This window comes from Sciurus vulgaris (genome assembly GCF_902686455.1).
Source record: "Sciurus vulgaris genome assembly, chromosome: 17".
NCBI classification, from domain to species: domain Eukaryota; kingdom Metazoa; phylum Chordata; class Mammalia; order Rodentia; family Sciuridae; genus Sciurus; species Sciurus vulgaris.
The window spans coordinates 11650195-11675526 of NC_136478.1; the positions used below are offsets into that span (position 1 = coordinate 11650195).

Sequence of the window (25332 nt, forward strand, 5' to 3'; positions counted from 1 at the left end):
CCCATTAGGGTGGGATTGCCAAATGTCCTGTCCTTAAGAAAGAATATCAGCTATAAACTGAGCAGTTCCTGGTACTCTGTACTTCATTTTGTTGATCTTACCTGGATTCCCTTATTTGTCCCCTATAAAGTTTCATTTAACAAACAATTTCAAAAAAGAATCAAACGAGGTGAAAGGATTTACCCTTTCAAACAGCAGAATGTATTATAAAACTACAGTAATTAAGAGAGTACAAAGAAAGATTAACCAGCGGAACAGAACAAAACACCCAGCAACAAATATGCCTAGAAGGAAACAATGCAAGATAGAAGTGGCTCAGGCAATGAGTAGGAAAAGACTACTGTTCCTCACAGACTGCTAGAAAAGCAGTCTTCACACATGAGGGAAAAATCTACCCTCATCTTAAATCCCTCAAAAATCTTAATTTTCCAAGCCTGTGGCTAGGGAGGCTGAGGCAGGAGAAGCACAAGTTCAAGGCCAGCCTCAGCAATTTATCAAGGCCCTAAGCAACTTAGTAAGACCCTGTCTCAACAAAAGAAAGAAAGAAAAAAGGCTGGGGATGTGGCTCAGTGGTTAAGGATTCAATCCCCAATACCAAAACACAAAAAAATCAAACTTAACTCTCCAAGAATCAGGATTTAAATATGAAAGGCAAAAATCTAAAAACTTTAGAAGAAAATATAGGATATCATTATGACCTCGGGGAAAATATTTAACATACAAAATGCACAAGTCATAAGAGAAAACTTAACTAGTCCATCATATTAAAATGAGTTAACCGTTTGGAAATCACAAATAGAAATAAACCACAAACAAGAAGATACTTTTGCATTACATATGAAAACAAAGAATTACTCTATAGAAACAAAACAAAAACAAACTCATACAAATCTGCGAGAAAAGAAAGGCCCATCTAACATAAACGTGGGCAAGAGACATGAATGAGCATGTCACAGAGGATGAAACATGATTAAATATGTAATATTAATATACTAATGATGTATAAATATATTTTATTAAATACATAAATGAAAATCACAATGACATACCATTCACTTCCACCAGAGCTTGCCAAAAATTACGGTACAACAATATTTTGGCAAAATCATGAAGCAAGGAAAACATGCTATTTTGGTACAAGCACACTGACTACTGGGCAATATTTAATTAAGAGCTAGGGAAGCTGGGTACAGTGACACATGTCTGTAATCCTAGTGACCCAGGAGGCTGAGGCAGGAGGATCACAAGTTTCAAGCTATCCTCAGCAACCAGGTAAAACCTTGTCTCAAAATAAAAACTAAAAAGGGCTGGGATATAGCTCAGTGGTCAAATGCTCCTGGGTTCATTTCACTACTGCAAACATAAACAACCCCCCACTTTCAAGTACGTAAGAAAACAAGGAAAAACATTCTCAAAGCAACTGAAAACAACTTTAATCTCAACTGATAAGAGACTGGAACAGCAGATGGTATATCTGTGGTAAATTCATATAACAGCATAGCAGCAAAAATCAATGTAGTATATAACAATAAGTAAAGTGGGTTTATACATCTCAAATCTGTTTTGTGGTACATATATATAAAGATAGATGTGGAAGGATGGAGTCATAATGATAGTTTACATAAAGCTTATATAAAATTAAGTGGGGGACTGGGGCTGTAGCTCAGTAGCAGAACACTTGCCTAGCATGTGTGAGGCACTGGGTTTGATCCTTAGCACCACATAAAAATAAATAAAATAAAGGCATTCTGTCCATCTAAAACTACAAAAATTTTTTAAAAAATTAAATGGGGGCAAAAATATACTATTTTGGATAAATACATGCATAAAAAATATGAACCTAGATAGTAGGATAAACACTAGAGTCAGAAGTATGGAGGAAATGAAAATAGGGCAGTATGCACCCATTATATTTGCCATGTTTTAGTTATTAATCTGCTTGGTAGGTAAGTACATTATCTCCTTTGAACTCCTGGAATAGTCCACTTTGGGGAAAACATTCCAGGGCACCAAAGAGTTCCTATTCAGAGTCACACTACTACTGTCTAAGTTCCTGAAATGTGCACATGAAACCAAAATTCAAACAGCACAAACCCCGGTAACTTTTCCATTCAGCAGTCACAGGACTAAAACCTCACAGAGTTCATTATTAAAAGTGAACAGACAGGAAAAGGAAGGGTTAGGCTCCAGCCTGTATCCCATGATAAGACACATCCCACGGGCCCTCCATGACACAGAGATAGGGAAGTAATTCCTACTACTTCCCTAAGTGTTCCCAACTCCTTGGGCAAAAGACACTCAGTAACAACGCTATCACATAAAAGAGTTGAGTTTTCCTTACTTAACCTAAGAAAAATTCTTCTACCCTGAACTTAGGTTCCTACTTTTTCCTTGATGACGGGGTTGGTAAAGGCCATTGTGGAGTATTCATCTGTAATTCTACAGGCCTGATACTCTCAGGGCCCAGATTTCTCTCTCAGTGCTAGGACTAAGCTTGTACCTTTTTCTCTATTAGTTATTGCTGCCTCTTCCGCATCCAACACTGACTTCCTGCTTCCTCTTCACTGAGCTCTGGAGACTTGGAACTGGTAAGAGGCTTTGAAGAAAAGTACAAAGACAGGAAAACACGGGAGACAGCCATGACTTTCTGAATCTTAAATGGTTCTAATTCCTTTCAGATCTTCCTCTGTCTGTAGCTTGCATAAAATAAGATTCAGAAATAAGTCCCCAAAAAGGACTGTAAATCAATGAAGTAGACAATAGTTAACAGGTTGGCAGAAAGGTGTAGGGTATGTGTTTTGGATACTGACACAACCCTGGCTTTTCTAATCCTTAATATCTCTGGAATTGTATTTCTTCTTCACCATGTTACAAGGAGACTGACCAGGTGATGTTTTTCTTTTGGGTACCATTCTATGTTCTTTATTCTATGTTCTTTAGAAATAAAATCTTAAGAGCAAAGATTAGTATGAATTCACTCTTTTTAAAGTGGTGCCATGGTCAGTGTACCAAGTGCCATGCTATCACTTCATAATATGAAACCAGGAGGCACAGGCAGCAAATGAAATAAATTACTCATGACCTTTAAATTGGCATTTCTAGGTCCATAACCATCCCATAACCCAGAGAGCTGATGTTCTGCCTGTAAATGGCTTCTGCCCTCTGACCCAAGACCTCCGTTTCATGATCCTTTTACATAGCAATGGGATAGTAATGAGCTGATTTTGAATGGTGAAACTCCAATCTCTTTGTTCATGCTACTGCAGCCATTCACTGAGACTGGCTTCTCTGTTCTGTTCTGCTGTCCTGCACTTTGAATTCAGGGCTTGGTGTCAGCATGGAAAGCACCAGAGTTCTGATATGGCAGCCTCTGGTTATGTTCCACCAAGGGATGTATCATCCACAACCTACTCAAATCCCTCCCCCAACAGCTACCAAAAATTCCCCTGGTGAGAAATGCTATTATGAGAAGGGGTGGCTGCTTTGTGACTCACACTGTTTCATTAAAAAGATTTTTTTTTTTTCAAACTAATTTCAGTAGAAGAATCCAAAGGTTTTCCAAAGCCACAGCAAAACAGAACAGCTCATAATACTATTTCTCAAAGGTCTGTCACTTCATGGGAGATTCCCATATATCAAAATACTGGAGACATTTAGATTGGTTTATCCTTTTGTGTTGCATTTGGCCTTTAGGTTTAGAAAGGAGAGAGGAGATGGAGGGATTAAACACAGCCAGCATGACTGGGCTTGTCAGATATTAAGATGGAAAGCAGCTAGCTTGCAAGCCAGCCTTCATTACAGGTCTTAAGAGTCGCCTATGGCTCTCCAGGGCAACTGGCTGCAGTGGTATGAATGTTTCAGACACATGTGAACAGGGTTGAGAGAATCTAATAATCCATGGTGCACACAGGTTTTTGGGGATGCTTGTTATAGTAGTGAACAGTGTTTAAGAAAGTTTCTTTGAAAACTAACTTAAGAGGTGTTATACTGTTGAGGGTATAAACAACTCAAATGGAATAAAACAATATTACAGAAAACCTAACAAATTTTTCAAATCCCTGAAGCATTCCCAGAGTCCTTAGGTAGGCATCACAATAAAAGAATCCTAACAGCTCTAAGGAAAGAAACCTTCTCAGCAGGGAAAAAGGTTATTTGAGATAGAAACAAACAAAAAAATTTCAAAGAGCTCAGTCAGCAATGTATGCAAAATGACCACATTGGATGGGACCTAGGATTTTGGGTTCTTCTAGTTCTGTCCCAGATCGACTCAGTAACTTCAGATTTCAGTTTCTCCACCATGCTAACAAAATTTGATTTAAAAAAATACTGTACAGTACAGTATAGAAATGATTAATTTCAGAGGGGCTTTCTAAATTTTTTGGATAGTACTGGGTATTGAACCCAGGGTTTTGTGCATGTTCTACCACTGGGCTCTATCTCCAGTTCTTTTTATTTTGAGACAGGGTCTTGTTAAGTTGCCCAAGCTAGACTCAAACTTTCGATCCTCCTGTCTCAGCTTCCCAAGTAGTTGGGCCTATAGGCATCATGTCTGGCTCAGAACAACTCTTGTGAAGTACAGCTTAATCATACTTTTTGGAGGGCTAAGGGTCTTCCAAAAGAGGGCTGGAGCCATGCCATGATAAGTCAAATTCACCCAGGCCAATCACACACCAGGATGGCCAATCACATGTGCCTACATACAAGGTGAGACTTTCCCAGAAATCATCCTCCATAAATTAAGGCACCATTTTATAGTCATGCCATTCACTGAGACAGGCTCTCCATTCCTTTCTGTCCTGCAGAACAAGAGTCTCTCCAACGAGTCTTTTAAGTTATTCATTCTGGGTAAAAAGTATGCAAAAGTATAACACAAATCTATTAATTATTCCTAGGGAATAACATTATAGTTTCTAGTGTTGACTATTATAAGAAAGGCTTTAACAAATTATTTTTTAAAACACTAAAAACAACAGAAGAAAAAAACTGATTAAAAAATGAGCAAAGGACATGAACAGATATTTCTCCAGGGAAGATATACAAAATGCAGATCAAAACTACCAGATACCATCACACCCATTAGCATGGCTACTATTTAAAAAAAAAGAAAAAAAAAAAATCCCAAAGCAGGACATGATGGTGCATGCCTATAATCCCAGCAACTTAGGAGGCAGAGGCAGGACCTGATCACAAACTCAAGGCCAGACTGGGCAACTTAGGGACACCCTGTCTCAGTAGCATCAGTACCCCTGGATTCAATCCCCAGTGTGCGTGCACATGCACATACACAAGATGAATACTGTATGATTCCACTTTCGTGTGGTACTTAAAGAGTTTTGCTCAGCTGTATACTTAAAAAATGTTAAGGTAATAAATTGTGTTACATGTATCTTACCACAATAAAAAAATAACTGAAGAAGGAGGAAGACCAGCACTGAATTGTTAACATTATAGAATTCAGAGATCTATATTTAAAAGACCAAGGAGAAATTTCCTTATGGGTATTTTGTGGCTTGGGATAAATTTTACAAAGACACATTTTAAATGTAGTGAACAATGCTTCGAGAAAACAGTGTTCAATGACCAGAAAGAGCCTTGTAAGCACAAGGCCCTGGGTTCGATCCCCAGCACCCCCCCCCAAAAAAAAAAAAGACCAGAAAGAAAAGTAGCTCTAGGAATGAAGGATACTGAAGTCAAAGGATGAACATGAAGAGTTTGAAAAACAGTTCTTCTTTTGATATTCTCATTGAGAAGACAGAGATCTCTTATATGGGAACATATGAGGAATTTTTTAGTAGGCACTTGACAAGAACTAAAAAGAAAAGATCACCTGTCCCAGTCCAGAAATAGGGTTTAGGGAAAAATGAATTGTATGGACTAAAAAATAGAGAAGAAAGAAATCCTTGCAGCAGTCTCACAAATACCTGAACTCATTTATTCAACAGAGAAACTGATAAAGAAGGTAAAATCAACAAGCTGCAATCAAACTCTTAAGAAGCAAAGATTTGCCAGGCACAGTGGTGCTCACCTATAATCCCAGCTGCTTGGGAGGCTGAGGCAGGAGGACTGTGAGTTCAAAGCCATCCTTAGCAAAAAGTAAGGCTTTAAGCAACTCAGTGAGACCCTGTCTCTAAATAAAATACAAAACAGGGCTGGGGATGTGGCTCAGTGGTGGAGTGCCCCTGAGTTCAATCCCTGAAACCAAAGGGGGGCGGGGGAGAGGAAAGCACAAAGATTCTTGAAAAGAACAATAGTGTTGATCATCCCTATCATAAATATATACACCCAGCACCTACAATAGGTTCTGCATACTACAGGTGCTCAGTAAATATCGATGGAATAAATTAATGTCTTAGCTCTTACACTTCTATACAGGCTGAAAAAAGTTTCATGTTTTGGGTCAGTGAGAGAAAAAGGAAAATAGGTATTCCACCCACTTTAATGTCCAGACTCATGCTAAGATCGACTTGTCTAGCTGCCCCGCTGGTCTGTATGAGAGAGCATAACTTAGTAAGTCCTTTAGTAGTGTAAGCAGTCAACGCAGATGGGCCTTGGTTTAAAAAATCAGGGGAAAGACAAGCACAGAAGGAAAGGAGACATTGCCACAATTATCTCCTGTCCAGAACAACTTCAATTCTCAATGTGGCAGATTGGTTTAGGCTTCTATATAGGAGAGAAATGCTTAGTTCCATGTAAAAGAAAAACCATCAAAAAGTCTGGACTAGGATTGTGGCTCAGTGGTAGAGTACTCACCTAGCATGCATGAGGCCCTGGGTTCGATCCTCAGCACCATACAAAAAACAAATAAAATAAAGGTATAAAATTTTTAAAAATATGGAGAATGTGGGGTCGGGAATGTCACTCAGTGGTAGAGCACTTGCCTAGTATGCTCAAGGCCCTGGGTTCAATCCCTAGTACAAAAAAAAGAGACAGAGAGAGAGAGAGAGAGAGAGAGAGAGAGAGAGAGAGAGAGAGAGAGAGAGAATGAGAATGTTCTTACTGGCTGAAACCACCCTCCATGAGCCATAGGGAAAATTATTTATATGAATCTTGCCTCAGAACTACCTTACTGGTTTAGTAATACCAAAAATGATGTTGGGGGCTGGAGCTGGAGCTCAGTGTAGAGCACTTGCCTAGCATACGTGAGGTACTGGGTTTGATTCCCAGCACCACATATAAACAAATTAAATAAAGGTCCATCAGCAACTAAAAAATAAAAAAAATAAAAAAAATAAAAAAGTGATGCTAACCAGGGATGCACACATGTAATCCCAGCAGCTCAGGAGGCTGAATCAAGAAGTTCCCAAGCTTGAGGCCATCCTCAGCAACTCAGTGAAACCCTATCCCAAAATAAAAAATAAAAAGGACAAGGGATGTAGCATGTAGCCCAGTGGTTAAGCATCCCTGGGTTCAATTCCCAGCACAAAAAATAAATAAGTTAATTAATTAATTTAATTAAATAATAACATGTACCAAAAAGCATTCAGAATTTTTTCTCTGGTTTTGGAAAAGAAATACCAAATCCATGATAGAGTTGAGTTTCAGTTTTTGACTACACGTTCAGAATCTTTGCTACAAAAGATCTTTCTCCTCAGCTCTACTGAATTCTGGGAGTGATATCCAGTCATCTGTGTTGATACTCAGCTCCTTAGAGAAAACTGAACACAGTAAAGTTTAAGAAACCTTGGGAACTATTCACAGAAATCAGGAGAGTTCTTGTTTGTATCTGTCTCCTTATTATAGATACGGGGTACACTATAAATTCTTATTGTGCCTCCCCTAACTTGGGAGTTTATGGGGATCCAGTGAATTCTCCCATCCTTCCTCTTGCCTCCCAACAGATGAAGTTGTTCCCAAGACTAACAATGTGAGGCAGATTCAGACTGGGCCATACCAAAGCTTGGAAAAGAAACATTGAAATTTACACATCCATCATTCTAAAAAGACTGTGGGGTCTGAATTTAGATTTAGGCTCATTTTCAGATTCAAGTAATGAAACTTCAGTGACCCATTATCATTAAAAACACAAGTAAATAGATGGAGTTAGAGAATATCATGCTAAGTGAAATAAGCCAATCCCCAAAAACCCAAGGTCAAAGGTTTTCTCTCATAAGTGGATGCTGATACATAAGGGGATGAGGGGGTAGAGGAAGAATGGAGGAATGTTGGATTGTGTAGAGGGAAGTGAGGGGTGGGGAGGGGACAGGGGAGAAAAGATAATGGAATGAGACGAACATCATTACCCTATGTACATGTATGATTACACGAACTGTGTGACTCTACATCATGTACAACCAGTGAAATGAAAAGTTGTACCCCGTCTGCGTACAATGAATCAAAAAAACATAATTTTAAAAAAATGTTAAAGATTTAACTAAAACTAATGAGAATAATTTTAGTGTACAATTTGTAAACTGACTCTGAAGATAATTTCTACAACTGGACATGAGTTCAAGAACATTTCTTTTTTTGGTAACTATTAATAAGAAATAATTTTTGCCAATAAACTGCATATGTGTAAGTACAAAAAAACCAACAACAACAACAAAAACCCACAACAAAAATACCACTACTTAGCCAGGCGTGGCAATGCACATCTGTTATCTCAGCAGATCAGGAGGCTGATGCAGGAAGATCCACAGGTTCAAAGCCAGCCTCAGCAACATAGAGAGTCTCAAAATAAAAAATAAAAAGGGCTGGAGATGTGGTTCAACTGTTAAGTTCCATGGTTCAATCCCTGGTGCCAAAAAACAAAAGAAACAAAAACCAAAAACACCCCTACTTAAGCGTTAGTAGGAACAGGACTCATATGCCATTTAAGTCATCATCATTTCCTTACGAAGTTTTCTCCATGACAGTTTATTAAACTATCCCAAGTTTAGTTTTACAATTGGGTATACTAAAATTTCAGTGCCCAAATCACCTGGGCTGAATATTGCACTTGTAAAATATGAAGCATGTTCCTTCTCCCAAAAAGAACTAGAACTCTTTCTTTGGTTAAGAGTGGCCTGGCTCAGAGCATTCCTTGTGAATATTTGGGGGTGGGTCTTTGTTTAATGTCAAAATGTACACATCCTATAAAACAAACACTTTTAAGAATTGAACCACAGTTGCTTGCAATGCATTTTACATCTCAGGAGGAATACTTAACTATGACCCTAAAGAAATTTTCTTTGCTTCAAGTAACTTTTTCAATCTTACAAAAAACAAAAAATTCTCCTTACTTTAAAAAAAAAAAAATCTTCATTAAGGAACTTTTTTTAAAAAATATTTTTTCAGTTGTAGATGGTCACAATATCTTTATTTATTTTTATGTGGTGCTGAGGAACATTCTTAATGAACACCTCAACAGAGGTGTGCATGCCTATAATCCTAGTGGCTCGAGAGGCTGAGGCAGGAGGATCATGAGTTCAAAGCCAGCCTCAGCAAAAGTGAGGTACTAAGCAACTCAGTGAGACCCTGTCTCTAAATAAAGTACAAAATAGGGCTGGGGATGTGCCCAGGAGTTCAATTCCCAGTACGAAAAAAAAAAAAAAAAGAATATTTGCATGCAGTGCAGGGGCTACATCATTTTCTGTAGAGAACACAGGATACTTTCCTTCTTTAGAAATTATGTAAAGGCCCATTCATTACCTTAAGCACACCTATGGCTTTTTGATCCAATCCAATAGTTGACAACTCTCCCTCATTATTTAGGAATAGAGAAAATTAAATCACTTGAGTATCTTAGTGTGGCAGCACAACAGAACCCAGGAGGTACCCTGCTAGCATGTTCAGAGATTATGAAAAGTCACCTCATCTCAGACTCAACTGACTGATGGCTTGATGACAACAGAGAACAGTTTGGATTTTTCTAAATGTGCACATGTATACACATTCACTCTAAGAAGTCACAGCCATTTTACAGTGGGAACCAGAGAACAGTAATGCCTTCCAACATGGTGGATCCTCCATGTCTTCTCCACACATGTAGAAACCCCTTCTCTGAGATAAATGGGGCTACTATGAATGTCCAGAGTAGCACTCAGACAACCAAGAGTTGCAGCACCACCTTAAAGCAAAACTGGCATGTGAATGGCAAAGGGAAGGGACCCTAATTGCTTCTCCAAGGCAACTCTCCTCAGTGCCATTTATCGTGATGAAGAGCCACAATTTTGGCCAGACATCAGGTGTCTTGAGGGCTACATTCTCAGAGTTACAAACCTCTGGGCTCTTCAAGTTTTAGGAGATACAGAAGGCAGAGAACTACCACCAGAACACCACCACTTTCCATTTATATGTTCTTTGGCTTTGGGTTTTTTTTTTTTTTTTTTTTCCTTTCTTTCTTTCTCTTTTCTATTTTTTGGTGGTACTGAGAATTGAACCCAAGGCACTCTACCACTGAACTACACCCCCAGTCCTTTTTATTTTTTGAGACAGGCAGAAGTTGTGAACTTGTGATCTTCCTGCCTCAGTCTCAATAGTTGGGATTACAGGTGTGTGCCACCATGCCTGGCTCCTTTGGCTTTTGTGTACATTATTTCACAAGGCTCTCCGGATGACTCTGCAAGGTAAGCAGGACAGGCATTCCCTCCATTTAACAGATGAAGAAGTGGTGACTCTGAGGCTAAGTGACTCACCTGCCCAATGTCACAGGTCAGGCAGTAATAATTAGTAGTCCAAATGAAGGTGAACCCAGCCCTCACACTCACCAGCCAAAGCAGATTCCAGGACACCACCCTGCTTCCTTATGTTTCCAGATGAGACTAGGAAGTGAGGGTTAAAAGCCTAGATTCTGGCACCACAAGACCTGCACTCCAGTCCCAGTTCTGCTGCCTATGAGCTGTCTGATCCTGTGTCCTGTGATTTCTTAACCTCCCCCTAAACCTATTTCCTTAACTGTAAATGGGGAAGGAGGGAATAGCCTTAGCTCATAGTTACAGTGATGATTAAATGAGATGATGGACATGATCACTCACATTCATTCACTCAGTAAATACCTGTGCCAGGCAAGAGCTAAGTTACAGCAATGATCAAGAGATAGTCCTGCTCTCATGGAGCTTAGAGATTAAATACTACTAAAGTGTGTTAAGAATTAGTAATAGTGAGTAACTGGAACACACAAAGGGTCAGTTTTTAACACTGGTCCAAGGACAAAATTTCAGTTGAACTCTGAAGGGTCCAAAAGGAGTCATTCATATGAAAAGCAAAAGGAAAAACATTCCCAGCATAGGATGATGTGTGAGATTCACAGCATGGGGAAGCAAAGGTATTCAGAAGACAAATGTGACTGCAATGTACCCTCTCATGGGATTTAGGGAACAACCTTTACAGACTGCCACCAATGAGGATTACCACATCTATTTTTAAATAACAAAGATGAAGCTAGAGAAAGGTGATGTGTCTTGTCCAAGGTCACAGCAACTCAAAGGAGCTGGGCCTGGAACTGCTTAACATTCTACTTCTCGAACCAACAAGGCCCACTGTTTTTACTTGTTTCACTAATAATAACTGCTTCCTGTGCCATGAAGAGTCCCAAAGCACCTTGAAAACACAAGCAGCAGCAGCACCAAATCAGCTTCCAGGCCTCTACTTGACTATGCGTGGAATCCCTGACTGCAAGTCTTACCATGCAAGAGAGGAAGCTTCTCAGACTCACTCAAAGGCTCTGAAGTAGAAATGAGTTTCTCTTCTTGTAGCAATGAACAAGAGAGAAGGGATGTCCCAGAAAATCCTGTGGCCTGTTCACAAAGGGAGACAGAACCACCAATGTACATGAGGGCTCATCTCATACCAAAGGGAATTTGAGAACTTGTAGATGCATTCTGGGGTGAAATGCAGAATGATGTTGGCTTAAGCAGGTGGGGTCAGGTATGCTCAATGTCTTGCAAAAGAATAGGATGGTCCTATACAGTAAAGAATGTACTATCCAGAACATTAACAGCAGCTTCTCTTAAAAGATCAATATGCTCCAACTTTTCCTGTATCCCCATGGCTCTCTGGCTTTCCCTACCCTCACTCACATCTAGATTTTAAAAAATTAAGATGAGGAGTGTGACATTTTGGAATTCAGTTGTAAGCTCATAACTCTAGCATGGAAGCTGATAGTGAAATAAGGATAAAGACATTTCTAGTAAGAGACAGATGTAAGAAATTTTACCAATAAGAGAACTTTCTTTCTTCCTCATTCAAACGAGCTTTTGTAAGAATACGTTGTTTTGCACACAAAATTCTGTGATTTTAGAGAACCTATTTACAGTGCTTTTCAATTTAAAACCAGAATAAATGACACTTCTTTAAAAAATTTAACTGCAATCATCTCACAAATACAGCTGACTCTTCCAGGACTACACTGCATAATAAAGATTATTAATTTCAAGATGCCTAAAGTTGATTAAATGACTGAAAGTGTCCAAGGCAGACATGCCTTGCATCTCATTCCAGGTAGTTTCTTCAGGTCAGAGAAGTACCAATGATATTGAGAGCTCTGTTCTGGGATTAAAATACCATTTTTAATAGCAATTCAAATGCTACTTCCAAGTGTTACCCTAAACTACCCACTAGGTCTCCCCAAAATTATTTCACAAATTACAGTTCATATAATTGAGAAAGAAAGAAAGAAAAGAAAAAAAGAAAGAAAGAAAGGAAAAGAAAAGAAAAGAAAAGAAAGATAGATCACTAACTTTGCAGGAAAGAGAAAGAGATCCAAAGAGTCTATTCTAATTCCAAATAGCTACAACAGTGATCCAATAGATGAAATTTTCTATAAAGTATCCTAAGGACAGGTATCTTCCTCCTACTAAATATATCAATTTCCTCAACTTACCAAAAGGAATTTGAATATGTAACTTCTTCAGTCACCTTGCCAATTAGCAAACACCAGCCCCACACCCTTTATGACCAGTTTTCTAGAAGCCTGACCTGGCTTCTGAGGGTAGCCAAGCAGACAGACCTGTTTTCCTTCAGAAGCGCCTACCAGGCCTTTTCTGCCCTGCCCGCCAGAACCTGGAAATTGCCCTCCAGCCTTTCACTGGCCTGCCACCAGAAGTTCACAAATGAATTCATCCAGATTCTTTGAATCCTCCTCTTTCCAGGTCATGTGCCAACAGCGGACAATAATACCCCACCTTGCCTGACTCTGGGTCAAAAAAGATGCAGATTCACAGGAAGACTGAGCAATTAGCATGGAGCAGAAGAAAAAGAAAAAAGATGGAGGGTTGTGAAAGTCGTTGAGCCAAGTCTACTGCATGCAGAACTAGTGACCAGAGCCCTGGTCCTGCAAAGTCAGGGAAGGAGGCCCTTCACACAGCAGGCCACACCTGTCTATGCCAACTGCCTGCTCCATTTTAAACAGTTCAAACATATCACCAGTAGGGTGACAAAATTAGGCACCCCCCTCTTCCAACATGGGTGAGAGCCCTAATCCAGGCACCACTCGCCCCCAGTTTTTTAATTCTTTTGACACTCTTTGTTTTAGAAGACACTGGTCAAATCAGATCCCTCTCTAGCACAATGCTGCAGTGACAGAAAGCAAGCACCCAGGCTGACTTCTTGTGAGCCAGACAAAATCTCGTCTCTGAAGATGGTGATGCCAACAAATGAGACGTCAATGGGCAGGTTCCACTCTGCTTTCCACAAGTGAACACACTGCTCAGGGAGTCCAAATACGGCCGGCTCGGCAGCCTCGAAGAAAGCCTCTCTTCTAGACGGGAGGTATCCCATTCATCCTCTGGTATCGGGAACCAAAGGACAGGCAGACACAAGCAGGAGTAGGCTCCATACCCAAACCTCGGCACGCGCGAGGTTTGGGGTGCCCCGGCGCGCCCTCCCTGTACTCCACCCTCCAAGGCCTCCGCCACCCGCGTACTCACCACTGTGCGAGCTGAACCACCTGGGTGCGATGTGCAGAGGTAGAGCATCCGCCAGCGAGGCTCGGGAGCCCAGGTACAGCATCCCGTCTCTATGGTGACCGCCGCCCGTCTCCTGGTAACCATTGCCGTGGGCATAGGTGGAGTCGGACGCGGACCCTCCGCCGCCGGGCGCCCTCTCCGAGTCGCCGGTCCCTCGGGAGGCGGGGGTGTAGAGGCCAAAGGGCACCCCTCCGGCCGTGCTGGGGTCCATGCCCATGCCCGCCACCGAGCTGACCGAGCGGCTGCGCAGCCCCATGGCCCCGCCGCCCGTCCGGTAGTGCCCAAAGTGGGGCGCCCCTCCCGGCGGGGGCACAGCGCTGTCATCGGTGGAAACCCCCGGGAAGGGGCCCCTGGAGCGGGCCGCCGTGCTCTGCTTGCCCCCCATGCTCGCCCGGGCCTCGGTGGGGCGGGAACCTGGAGGCCGAGACCCTCCCCCACTTCTCAGCAGCGGGGGGAGGGCTGGGCGAGCATAAAGGGGGAGGGAGTCAAAAAGGAGACCGGGAGGAAGAAAAGGAAAAAACCAAAAACCAAAAAAGCAAAAAGCAGAAAACCCGCGGGGCGGAAGAAGCAGGCGGGCGGGGACCCCAAACTAAGAATTTAAAACGATCCACGCCAAACGCATGTTTCCCCTCAAGGTCCAAAGAGGCGCAGTCCGGCGCGGGCTCCGCGCGCCACAGGCCGCCCCCGGGCTCCGAAAGCCAGGGGAGCCGCAGGGAAGGAGGGAGGGAGGCGGCGGGCGGGCGCAGGGAGGCGCCGGAGGAGGCCGCCCGCCCCACAGCAGCAGGCGGAGGAGGGCTGGGGGCGCCGGACGCGTCCCCCGCCTCAGGACGTGGCGACCATGGACGGCGGCCCGGACCCCTCCAGGCCTCGGGCGGGCTGCGGCGCTGGGCGGCCAGGCGCAGCTCGGGAAGCCGCGGTCGCGTCGCGTCGCGCTCTCGCTCCGGCCGCCGCCGGCCCCGCCAGCCGCGCCGCCCCGCTCGGTCCCGGGCAGCGCTCGCCGGCGCTCCTCGCCGCCGTGCAGACAATGGAGGGCGGCAGAGCGCAGGCGCGGCCCGCGCCCCCGCCCCCCGCCCGCCGCGTTAACCCCTTCGCCGCGCCCGCGGCGCCCCGGCCGCCGACGTCCGCGCGGTCCCCACCCACCCGCCGCCCGCGCCGGCCGGGGACCGCGTGGCCTGAGCCGCGGGGCGCCGGCCACAGGAGCAGGACGTCTTTCCGAAGCCAGCTTTCCATCAGTCCCCGAGGGCCGCCAGTTATTCAGAGGGAACCACGAGTGGCGGAGGGGCGGCCATGGTCGTAGCGGGTGGGAAGGAAACCCCGGGGAGAAAGAAAATTAGTTGTGTGCCTACCTGACTCCGAGGGTCGCGGTCGAGCGCCCCTCCCCGCGCAAGTCTGCCCGCACAGCACCCCCTGGTGGACGCGCCGTCCATCCTTTCGGAGGTTCCTGGTCCAAGGACCCCAACGTCGGTAAGCTTAGCATCTGAGTAAGAGAGTTAGCTGTTTGAAGGTCTAACAGTTCCGTGGGCACCAGTGAGTCGGGGGCCAGGGGTGGGGTGGCTTTGCACACTTCACATCAGAACTTCCTATTCGGGGCTGAAACAAATGAGTCGGTTCCTTGGCTAAAATGTAATTCTCAAAATGTGTAGGTGTAGGGTAAAGAGTGAGAAGATAAAGATATGGAAATTGAAATGATGCAGCTACAAGTGATTTTAGAAACTTCTTGCCCAAGGCAGACCCCTGTTTTATTTACCATGTATTTCGACACACACCATGAGGTAAGGGCACAGTTTGTATTGAATAAATATTTGTTGGCCAAATCTGCCTTTTGCAATAGAGAATCACCTTTCCAACTCAGTTGCTGTGTTTCCCACACAGGCACATTCATTCATTGATGGAACAGCTATTTCTCAAGTGCTAAATGCTGGCTCTGAGCAGCACTCAGTGTCCGGCCTAACTGACTTCCTGCCTCTAAGTGCCTCCAGATACTTCCATACTAGGGAGCCTGAACGGGAAAAATATTAAAAGAAAACCAAAAAGATAGGTATTGATTGTTTCCAGCCTGGAAAGCAATAAGAGAATGACAATTTGTAAGCATGGAGTGCTTGAGGGTGAGCACAAAGCTCTGCATAAAAAAGTTGAAAGTTTTGCCAATATCCAAGAAATTATCTGCAAGTTCCTAAATGAGGAGTTTGTGTACATTTGAAATCCAAATGAATGATCAGGAGAAAAACAGGAATGCTTACATTTAACCCAGATTTGTCACAGAAAAAAGACTGTGGCATTAGGAATGGTTTGGTAGTGTGCAAAAAAGGAGATACTGCATCCCTTGCAAATAGATCCCTTTTGGAGAGAGAAATGCACAGTAAGCATTGTAACCATCGACGTAACTTTTGATTTATTTATCCATACAAAACTTTTTGAGTGTAATTAACAAAATATTTAGTATCTGAGTGCCAGGTACTGTTCACCTTGAATACTGGTGAACAAGACAGATGGAATCCCCTGCTCTCAGAACTTCAGAAGATCCATTTTGCACCTACTTGGACAACTATAATCAAAGTAGCAAATGTGAAAGAGAAGTGGAGAGATCAGAACTTTGTACCTTCCTGGTGACCATATAAAATGTTGCAGCAGCTTTAGAAAATAGCCTGGCAGTTCCTCAAAAAAGATTAAACATAGAATTACTATATGACCTTGCAATTTCACTCTTGGGTATACTTCCAAGAGAAATGAAAACATACATCCATAAAAAAAGTTTGTACACGAGTATTCACTGCAGCATTATTTGAAATAGTCAAAAAGTGGAAACAACCCAAATGTCCATCAACTAAAAAGTAAACCAAGTGTGGTACATTCACACAATGGAATATTATTCAGCCATAAAAACTAATTGCACACCAATACTTGCTACCTCATGAATAAACCTTGAAAATATCATGCTAAGAAGTCAGGCACAAAAAAACTGCATATTGACTTGGGCACAGAGGCACACACCTATAATCCCAGTGACTAGAGGCAAGAGGCTAGACGCAGTAACTTAGAGCCTGCCTCAAAATAAAAAAGGACTGGGGATGTAGTTCTGTGGTAAAGCTTCCCTGGGTTCAAATCCCAGTCCCAATAAATAAATGTCTACTGAGTGCATGAATGAATAAGTGCTATGAGAGAGGAAGAGCATAATGTTGATGAAAAGACAGGAAATAGATACCAACACAAGCCAATGATTCTAAATCAAGACCTGAAAAAACAAGTTGAAAATTAGCCAGTTGAGGAAGTAGGACAGGGAGAACTGGTTTGAGGAAGAGAAGGGTGTTCCAGACAAAGGGAACAGCATATTCAAAGGCCCAGAGGTGAGAATAAGGACATGAAATAAGGAAGAAATGAAAGGTTATAGAACTGCAACAAAAGTGGGGCTAGGGGTATAGGTCAGCGATAGAGCACTTGCCTAGCATGCATCAGGTCCTGGGTTTGGTCTCCAGCACTGCGAGAGGAAAAAAAAAAAAAAAAGATGTTAAGGGGAGAAATGGGAAGTCCTCTTAGGTGCCCTCAGTGTAGGGATATTGGGTGCAGAAAATGATCCTAGCTAGATTTGGACCTCCATTTTTTTGTTTTTATCTTCATACCCTCACTGATGGTGACTGAGCTGCTCTGTGGTATTCCTTGGCTGTGAAATAGGGTTAACAAAGTGTTGATCCACCTACCACAACAGTCAAGAGAAAGAGTTGATAAAATAAGTGTTGTTAAAACCCTTCGCAGATCTGCAGTGTGCTGCAAAGCCCGCTTTTAAATGTCTTAGAAGACTAGAAGTCTAGGACGTGCACAGTTCAGAAAATAGGGGCAACAGTTTGTTAGGGCCTATTCCTGGGTAGCATTGGGAAACCTGTGGCCTCTTTCCTGTCTCTAGGAATCATAGAAAGGGGAGGGCTTCCCATGGCTTTGGAGGATTCCTTCATCCCCACACCTCCATTAGGAGTAGACAAAAGTCTATCAGGACCTGTCCAGGTGGTGCATGCCTGTAATGCCAGCAGCTCAGGAGGCTGAAGCAGAACTGCAAGTTCAAAGCAAGCCTCAGCAACTTAGTGAGGCCCTAAGCAATTTAGCGAGGCAAGACCTGTCTCTAAAGAGATATATAAAAGTAAAAGGGCTGGGGGTATTGCTCACTGGTTAAGCACCACTGGGTTCAATCCCCAGTATTAAAAAAAAAAAAAAAAGTCTACTGTGGAGAAACAGCCTTTCAAGCCCTCTCAGTGCTCTTTACATTTCTATTATTTTGCTTGAAAATGGGAAACTTAAGCAGAGAAACCCAGGGTTATGAGCAACCAAATGCACATAGCAGGAAACTGAACTTGTGAGCACATCCATAAATTTCTGTTGGCTAATGGAGAGAGAAATTACTAGAGGGATTCAGGGGAGGGGTCAAAGTTTCCTGAATGTAAAGGGACTAGGGGCACAGTTAACTCTGAGGTAGGACAGAAGAAATTGAGATAGGGAGAAAGGAACTAAAAAGAACAATAGAATTTTTTTAAAAAGGAAGGAAAAAAGAGGTTGTAGCTGTAAATCTAAAAGCCCCAAGATAAGACTTACTCCCCAGACCTGTTTTTCCTCCACTCTCAAATTGTTCCTGATCACTCTCAAATTGTTAAGAAATCTACAAATCTTAGAGATACTGTAAATTCACTCTTCCATGAAAATTGCCTCATTTGATTAAAGCTTATGTGCACTGTTAACCTATACAATGTATTTTCAGATTAGATAAAGCAAAGGGAGATGTATTTTTAAAAACCTATAATATAGACACTCCAGACATTATCTAGAAGAGACTACATCAACCTGAAGATCCTGGGGAAGACCAGGCCACCATAAACATCTTGTGATCCACGGTCAAAGAACTGAGTTCTGAAGACTGGCATGTTCCCACATACCTTCCTATGTCCATCCCTTGTAAAGTTTCCTTTAGAAGAAGAGCCCAGGACCTCAGAGCAGAGAGCTTGTCTGGCTCTCAAGATGATCTGTATTCTGCTCTGAGAATATATCTACCTTTTACTTTCTAATAAAGGTCTTCCTCTCTCTGCTAAAACCTGATGTGCCTTTAAATTCTTTTCTGTGATATGTCAAGAGCCTAGGTCTGAATAGAGGTCTCTTCTGTCTCTGGAAATGCCTCCTCCAACCCCCAACAGTGACAATTTCCCATTTTGCAGAAGAGGAAACACAGGACTAGAATGATAAAGGATTGTGTTCAAACTGCACAGTTAGCTACTGATAAGAGCCAGCTAAGGACTTGGATTTCTGAGTTTAGCCATGTACCCTTACTTCCTGTGACTTGGTTAGTGAGTGACCTTCTGAAAAGACAGAGTTTGGTGATAAGGGACTTCCAATGATACCCAGTCTCTGATTCAGAATATTCACCTGTGCAATGAAGAAGCAGTCGGAGAGCTCTCAGTTTTGCCTCAGAGTCCCTACTCTTTGAAGACAGCATCATGACATGACACTGTGGGTAGGACACAGTGTGGGTGGGAGATGAAAAAGAAGGGCCCGAGGAGGCAATTGGAAAGGTGCTATTGCACTCTTTCCCCAAAATTCTTTACGCATAAGAAAGAAAACATTGAGAAAACAGAGAACACCAAGGACTTGAAACCCGAGGTACTTGCTGTGCCTACAGTCCATGATAAGCAGATTTTGAGAACTAGATAAATATAAACAAAAGAGGTGGGGATGGAGGAGGATTGCAGAAATGCTCAGGCAAAGGTGATTCTACTGGTTTCAGCAGGAAGATTATAAAGCTATATGTGAACAGACAAAGCTTTGGAATATCTCTATTAATATCCAAAACAAGACTCAAACTCCTAAGCAGGATACTCCTCACCACCTCTTGCCATACCAAGGAGGTAAATAATACCCACACTTATATATTAACCACTCATTCAGCAAAGAGTTATTGAGCACCCTACTACCTCCAGCCAATAGGTAAAAAGGTATATGGTATGTTAGATGAATGAATTCCTGCTACCCACTGCCAGTACTTGGAATTGAACCCAGGGACCCTTTACCACTGAGCTACATCCTGAGACAGGGTCTCACTGTCTCCCAGGCTGGTCTCAGCCTCCCAAGTAACTGGGATTACAGGAATGGACCAAAATAAATAAATGAATTTGTTTAGTCTGATGTGCTGGCCTGATCATGTAAAGAGACAATATTGGTTATCTTTCCTGCTCACCGCTCTGGGGCCTGGCTTGCAGTCTTTTCCCTTTCTGAGTGAGGGTTTTTCTGTCCAAAACAGTCTTTGGTCTTTCCTGAAGGATAACTGGGAGGATACTGGGAGACAGGAAGAAAAGCCATTAAAGGAATGTGGAGGTCAAGGGTATAGGAGTTTCTTATTGTTTCTAAGACAGATCTGTGTTGTGGACTTGGACTCCTGAACTCAAGTAGTCCTTCTACTTCTGAGGTTCTATTGAAAATCGAATCCAGTGCCTCATACATGCTAGGCAAACACTGTACCACTGAGCCACAATCACAGCCCCTGAATTGTTAAATTTTTGGTTGCACGGATGTTCTGACCTCCACAGCCATCTGGGGTCATGCCTTTATTTGTTATTTGCATTCACTCATTAGACACATATTCACAGTGCAGCCTGTGTATGCAGGACCATGCAGGACCCAACAAAATGGACTGGTTCTTGTTCTCCTGAAGCTTGAAAATAGTAAATAAAAAATGTTGAAATAAATTGTCATGTGTGTTTTGAAGGAAAACAGCACAGCGCCATGAGAGAGGGTTAATTGGGGGAGCAGCTTTATGTTTTTGGAATACATCCTGCCCCTCACATTTCAAAGTCTTTGTTTACACTCTTAATGCTGAAGTATTTTTTTGATAGTGTACCTTGTTAAAATCTTAATATTATATTGAAAATCTCAACTGTCACCTTCAAGATGTTGTTTCAGGTCCCCCATTTATGTTATTCCCTTCTGACACATTGCTTGCGAGTCTATTATAATGTACAATTCATTCTGCCAAGGATGTACCTATTGTAGAGGGACCAACTATTCCAGTTTTCCTCATATTGAAGGGTTTTCTGGGATGCAGAATTCTTTCCTGGACACAGTGCTAAAACCTAGAAAGTCCCAGGGGAGAGATGATAGTCACCCTAATCCATGGGTGAGCCTGTCTTCCCCTTTATATCCAATGTTCTGAGGAGGAAAGGGGCCACATCTTCTCTCTATTCATCCTATGACGTGAACTTAGAAATAATGATACTATTGGCAGGTACAGTGGTATACACCTGTAATCCCAGTGACTTGGGAGTCTGAAGCAGGAAGAGCCCAAGTTGAGGACAGCTGGAGCAACTTAGCAAGGACCTGAGCAACTTAGTGAGATCCAGCCTCAAAATAAAAAGTAATATAAACAAAGGGCTGGGGATATAGCTCAATGGTAAAGAACTACTATATTCAATCCCCAATACAGAAAAAAACAATCATAATACTAACAACAGCAATAATAATAGTTTGTACTTGAATACTTACGATATCCCACCCAGGTCCTGTGCTGAGCAACTTACAACAACCAAATGAGGTTAAGTAATTTTCCTTCCAGTAGGGAAACTAAGGGTAAACCAGTAAAGCCAGGATTTGAGAAGGTGAGACCAAAGAAGATAATTTAATCACCACCTATGTTGGCACAATGGTCCTCAAACTTTTTTGATCTCTTTATCCCTTTACAGTCTCAAAAATTGTGAAGACCCCAAAAACATTTATGTGGGCTAATTTATTGACAGTAACATTAGAAATTAATTCTGAGAACCAAAAACTTCATTTATTTATTTATTTATTTATTTTTACTGGGGATTGAACCCAGGGTTGCTTTACCACTGACCTACATCCCCAGTCCTTATTTTTTTAGGGATCCACTAAATCACTGAAGCCGTCCTTGAATTTGCAATCCTCCTGCCATAGCGTGTCCAGTGGTTGGTATTACAGGCATGCGCCACCACTTCAGCAATCATTATGTTTAGACACATTATTCACATTAATTATACATTTTTTGGGGGAGGCACCAACAACTGAACCCAGGGGCACTTCACCACTGAGATACATTCCTAGTCTTTTTAAATCTTTCATTTTGAGACAGGTTCTCGCTAAATTGCTCAGGTAAGTTGCTGAGGTTGGCTTTGAACTTAGGTGATCCTCCTGTCTTAGCCTCCTGAGCCATAACAATATATTTTAAGTGAATAATAACTATATTTTCCAAAACCAAATGTTATCTAAAAGTGTGGCAAATCTCTTATTTTTTATTTAATTTTTTAAATTAAAATATTTTTTTATTTTTACAGATGCATTTTGATTCATTGTACGCAAATGGGGTACAACTTTTCATTTCTATGGTTGTACACAATGTAGATTCACATCATTCATGTAATCATACATATATATATAGGGTAATACTGTCTGTTTCATTCTACTGTTTTTCCATCCCCACCCCCTCCCACCCTTTTTTCCTCTATCCATCCAGGTTTCCTTCATTTTTCACTTCCCCCACATCACTCCCCCTCGTTATATATATTGTCATGCACTTATCCGAGAAAACATTCGGCTTTTGGTTTTTTGTGCTTGGCCTATTTCACTTAGCATGATATTTTCCAGCTTTATCCATTTACCAGCAAATGCCATAATTTATTCTTCTTTATGACTGAGTAATATTCTATTGTGTATATATACTATTGTTTCTTTATCCATTCATCAATCAAAGGGCATCTAGGTTGGTTCCACAATCTAGCTATTGTGAATTGAGCTGCTATGAACATTGATGTGGCTGCATCACTGTAGTATGCTGATTTTAAGTCCTTTGGGTATAAACTGAGGAGTGGGATAGCTGGGTCAAATGGTGGGTTCATTCCAAGCTTTCTGAGGAATCTCCATACTGCTTTCCAGAGTGGCTGCACCAAATAGCAACTCCACCAGCAATGTATGAGTGTGCCTTTTTTCCCACATCCATGCCAACACTTATTATTGCTTGTGTTCTTGATAATAGCCATTCTAATTGGAGTTTGATGAAATCTTAGGGTGGTTTTAATTTGCATTTCTCTAATTACCAGGGATGCTGAGTACTTTTTCATGTATTTGTTGATCACCTGTATATCTTCTTCTGTGAAGTGTCTGCCCAGTTCCTTAGCCCATTTATTGATTGGGTTCTTTGTATTTTGGGTGTAAAGATTTTTAAGTTCTTTATAAACTTTGGAGATGAGTGCTCTGTCTGAAGTGTGTGTGGAAAAGATTTTCTCCCACTCAGTAGGCTCTCTTTTTACATTATTAATTGTTTCCTGTGCTGAGAAAAAACTTTTTAGTTTGAATCTATCCCATTATTGAGTCTTGCTTTTATTTCTTGCGCTATGGGGGTCTTGTTAAGGAAGTCTGGTCCTAGGCCAACGTGATGGAGATTTGGGCCTATTTTTTCTTCTCTTTGGTGAAGGATCTCAGGCCTAATTTCTAGATCATTAATCCATTTCAAGTTGATTTTTGTACAGGGTTTGATTTCACTTTACTGCATATGGATTTTCAGTTTTGCCAGCACCATTTGTTGAACAGGCTATCTTTTCTCCATTGTAAGTTTTTGGCACCTCTGTCTAGTATGAGGTTACTGTACTTATGTGGCTGTGTCTCCATGTCTTCTATCCTGTACCATTGATTTACGTGTCTATTTTGGTGCCAGCACCATATTATTTTTGTTACTATTGCTCTATAGTAGAATTTAAGGTCTGGTATAGTGATACCTCCTGCATCACTCTTCCTGTCCAGGATTGCTTTGGCTATTTTGTTCTTCCAGATGAGTTTCATGATTGTTTCTATGAGAAATGTCTTAGGGATTTTAATTGAAATTGCATTAAATCTGTATAGCGCCTTTGGAAGTATGACCATTTTGATAATATTAATTCTGCCTATCCAAGAACATGGGAGATCTTTCCATCTTCTAAGGTCTTCCTTAATTTCTTTCTTCAATGTTTTGTAGTTTTCATTGTAGAGATCTTTTACCTCTTTGGTTAGATTGATTTGCAATATTTTTTTTTTTTGAGGCTATTGTGAATGGAGTTGTTTTCTTCATTTCCCTTTCAGCTGCTTTAGATTTATGTGTGTTGATTTTATATCCTGCTATTTTTCTGAATTCATTTATGAGGTCTAGAAGTTTTCTGGAAGAGTTTTTTGGATTCTCTAAATAGAGAATCGTGTCATCAGCAAATAGTGAGTTTCTCTTTTCCTATTCGTATCCCTTTAATTTCTTTAGTCTGCCTAATTGCTCTGGCTAGAGTTTCGAGGACAATGTTGAATAGAAGTGGTGAAAGAGGGCATCCCTGTCTTGTTCCCATTTTTAAAGGGAATGCTTTCAGTTTTTCTCCATTAAGAATGATGTTGGGGGCTGGGGAGATAGCTCAGTCGGCAGAGTGCTTGCCTTGCAAGCACAAGGCCCTGGGTTTGATCCCCAGCACTGCAAAAAAAAAAAAAGAATGATGTTGGCTGTGGGCTTAGCATAAATAACCTTTACAATGTTCAGGTATGTTCCTACTATCCCTATTTTTTCTAGTGTTTTGAGCATGAAGGGGTGTTGTATTTTATCAAATGCTTTTTCTGCACCAATTGAAATTACCATATGATTCTTATTCTTAAGTCTATTTGACATGATGGATTACATTTATTGATTTCTGGATGTTGAACCAACCTTGTATTCACGGGATGAGCCCCTCTTGATCATGGTGCACTATCTTCTTAATATGTTTTTGGATATGGTTTGCCAGTATTTTGTTAAGGATCTTTGCATCTATGTTCATCAAGGATATTGGTCTAAAATTTTCTTTCCTTGATGTGTCTTTGCCTGGTTTGGGTGTGAGGGTGATATTAGATTCATAGAATGAGTTTGGTAGGGTTCCCTCCTTTTTTATTTCCTGGAATACTTTGAGAAGTATTGGAATGAGTTCTTCTTTGAAGATCTTATAGAACTCAGCTGAGAATCCGTCTTGGTCCTGGGCTTTTCTTGGTTGGTAGGCTTTTGATGGCTTCTTCTATTTCATTGCTTGATATTGATCTGTTTAAATTGTGTATGTCCTCCTGGTTCAGTTTGGAAAGATCATATGTCCCTAGAAATTGGTTGATAACTTCGGTATTTTCTATTTTGTTGGAATATAGATTTTCAAAGTAGCTTCTCTTTATGTTATTTTATGTATGTTTCAGTGGTGTCTGTTGTGATATTTCCTTTCAGCACGAATTTTAGTAATTTGAGTTTTCTCTCTCCTTCTCTTTGTTAGTGTGGCTAATAAGGGTTTGTCTATTTACTTTTTCAAAGAACCAACTTTTTGTTTTGTCAATTTTTCGAATTGTTTCTTTTGTTTCAATTTCATTGATTTCAGCTCTGATTTTAATTATTTCCTGTCTTCTACTACTTTTGGTGTTGTTCTGTTCTTCTTTTTCTAGGGCT

General features: G+C 41.5%; 1 protein-coding gene and 1 pseudogene across 4 annotated transcripts in view; one reads left to right on the top strand and one right to left on the bottom strand.

Moving 5' to 3' along the window:
- Window positions 1-14700, bottom strand: part of ZNRF1 (zinc and ring finger 1) — a 96120-nt gene extending 81420 nt beyond the window's left edge. For 2 of the 3 annotated variants that reach the window (XM_079119687.1, XM_079119688.1), the window contains exon 1: window positions 13848-14700. In XM_079119687.1, the coding sequence (XP_078975813.1) occupies window positions 13848-14271 (424 nt within the window). In that variant the 5' untranslated portion in view covers window positions 14272-14700. The remainder of the gene's footprint in view (window positions 1-13847) is intronic. The other variant, XM_079119686.1, reaches the window with a different exon arrangement.
- A 16-nt stretch (window positions 14701-14716) lies between these two features.
- Window positions 14717-17376, top strand: LOC306649055 (annotated as a pseudogene). Its single transcript has one exon. The product of its transcript is annotated as an uncharacterized misc_RNA (transcript).
- The last annotated feature ends 7956 nt before the right edge of the window (window positions 17377-25332 follow it).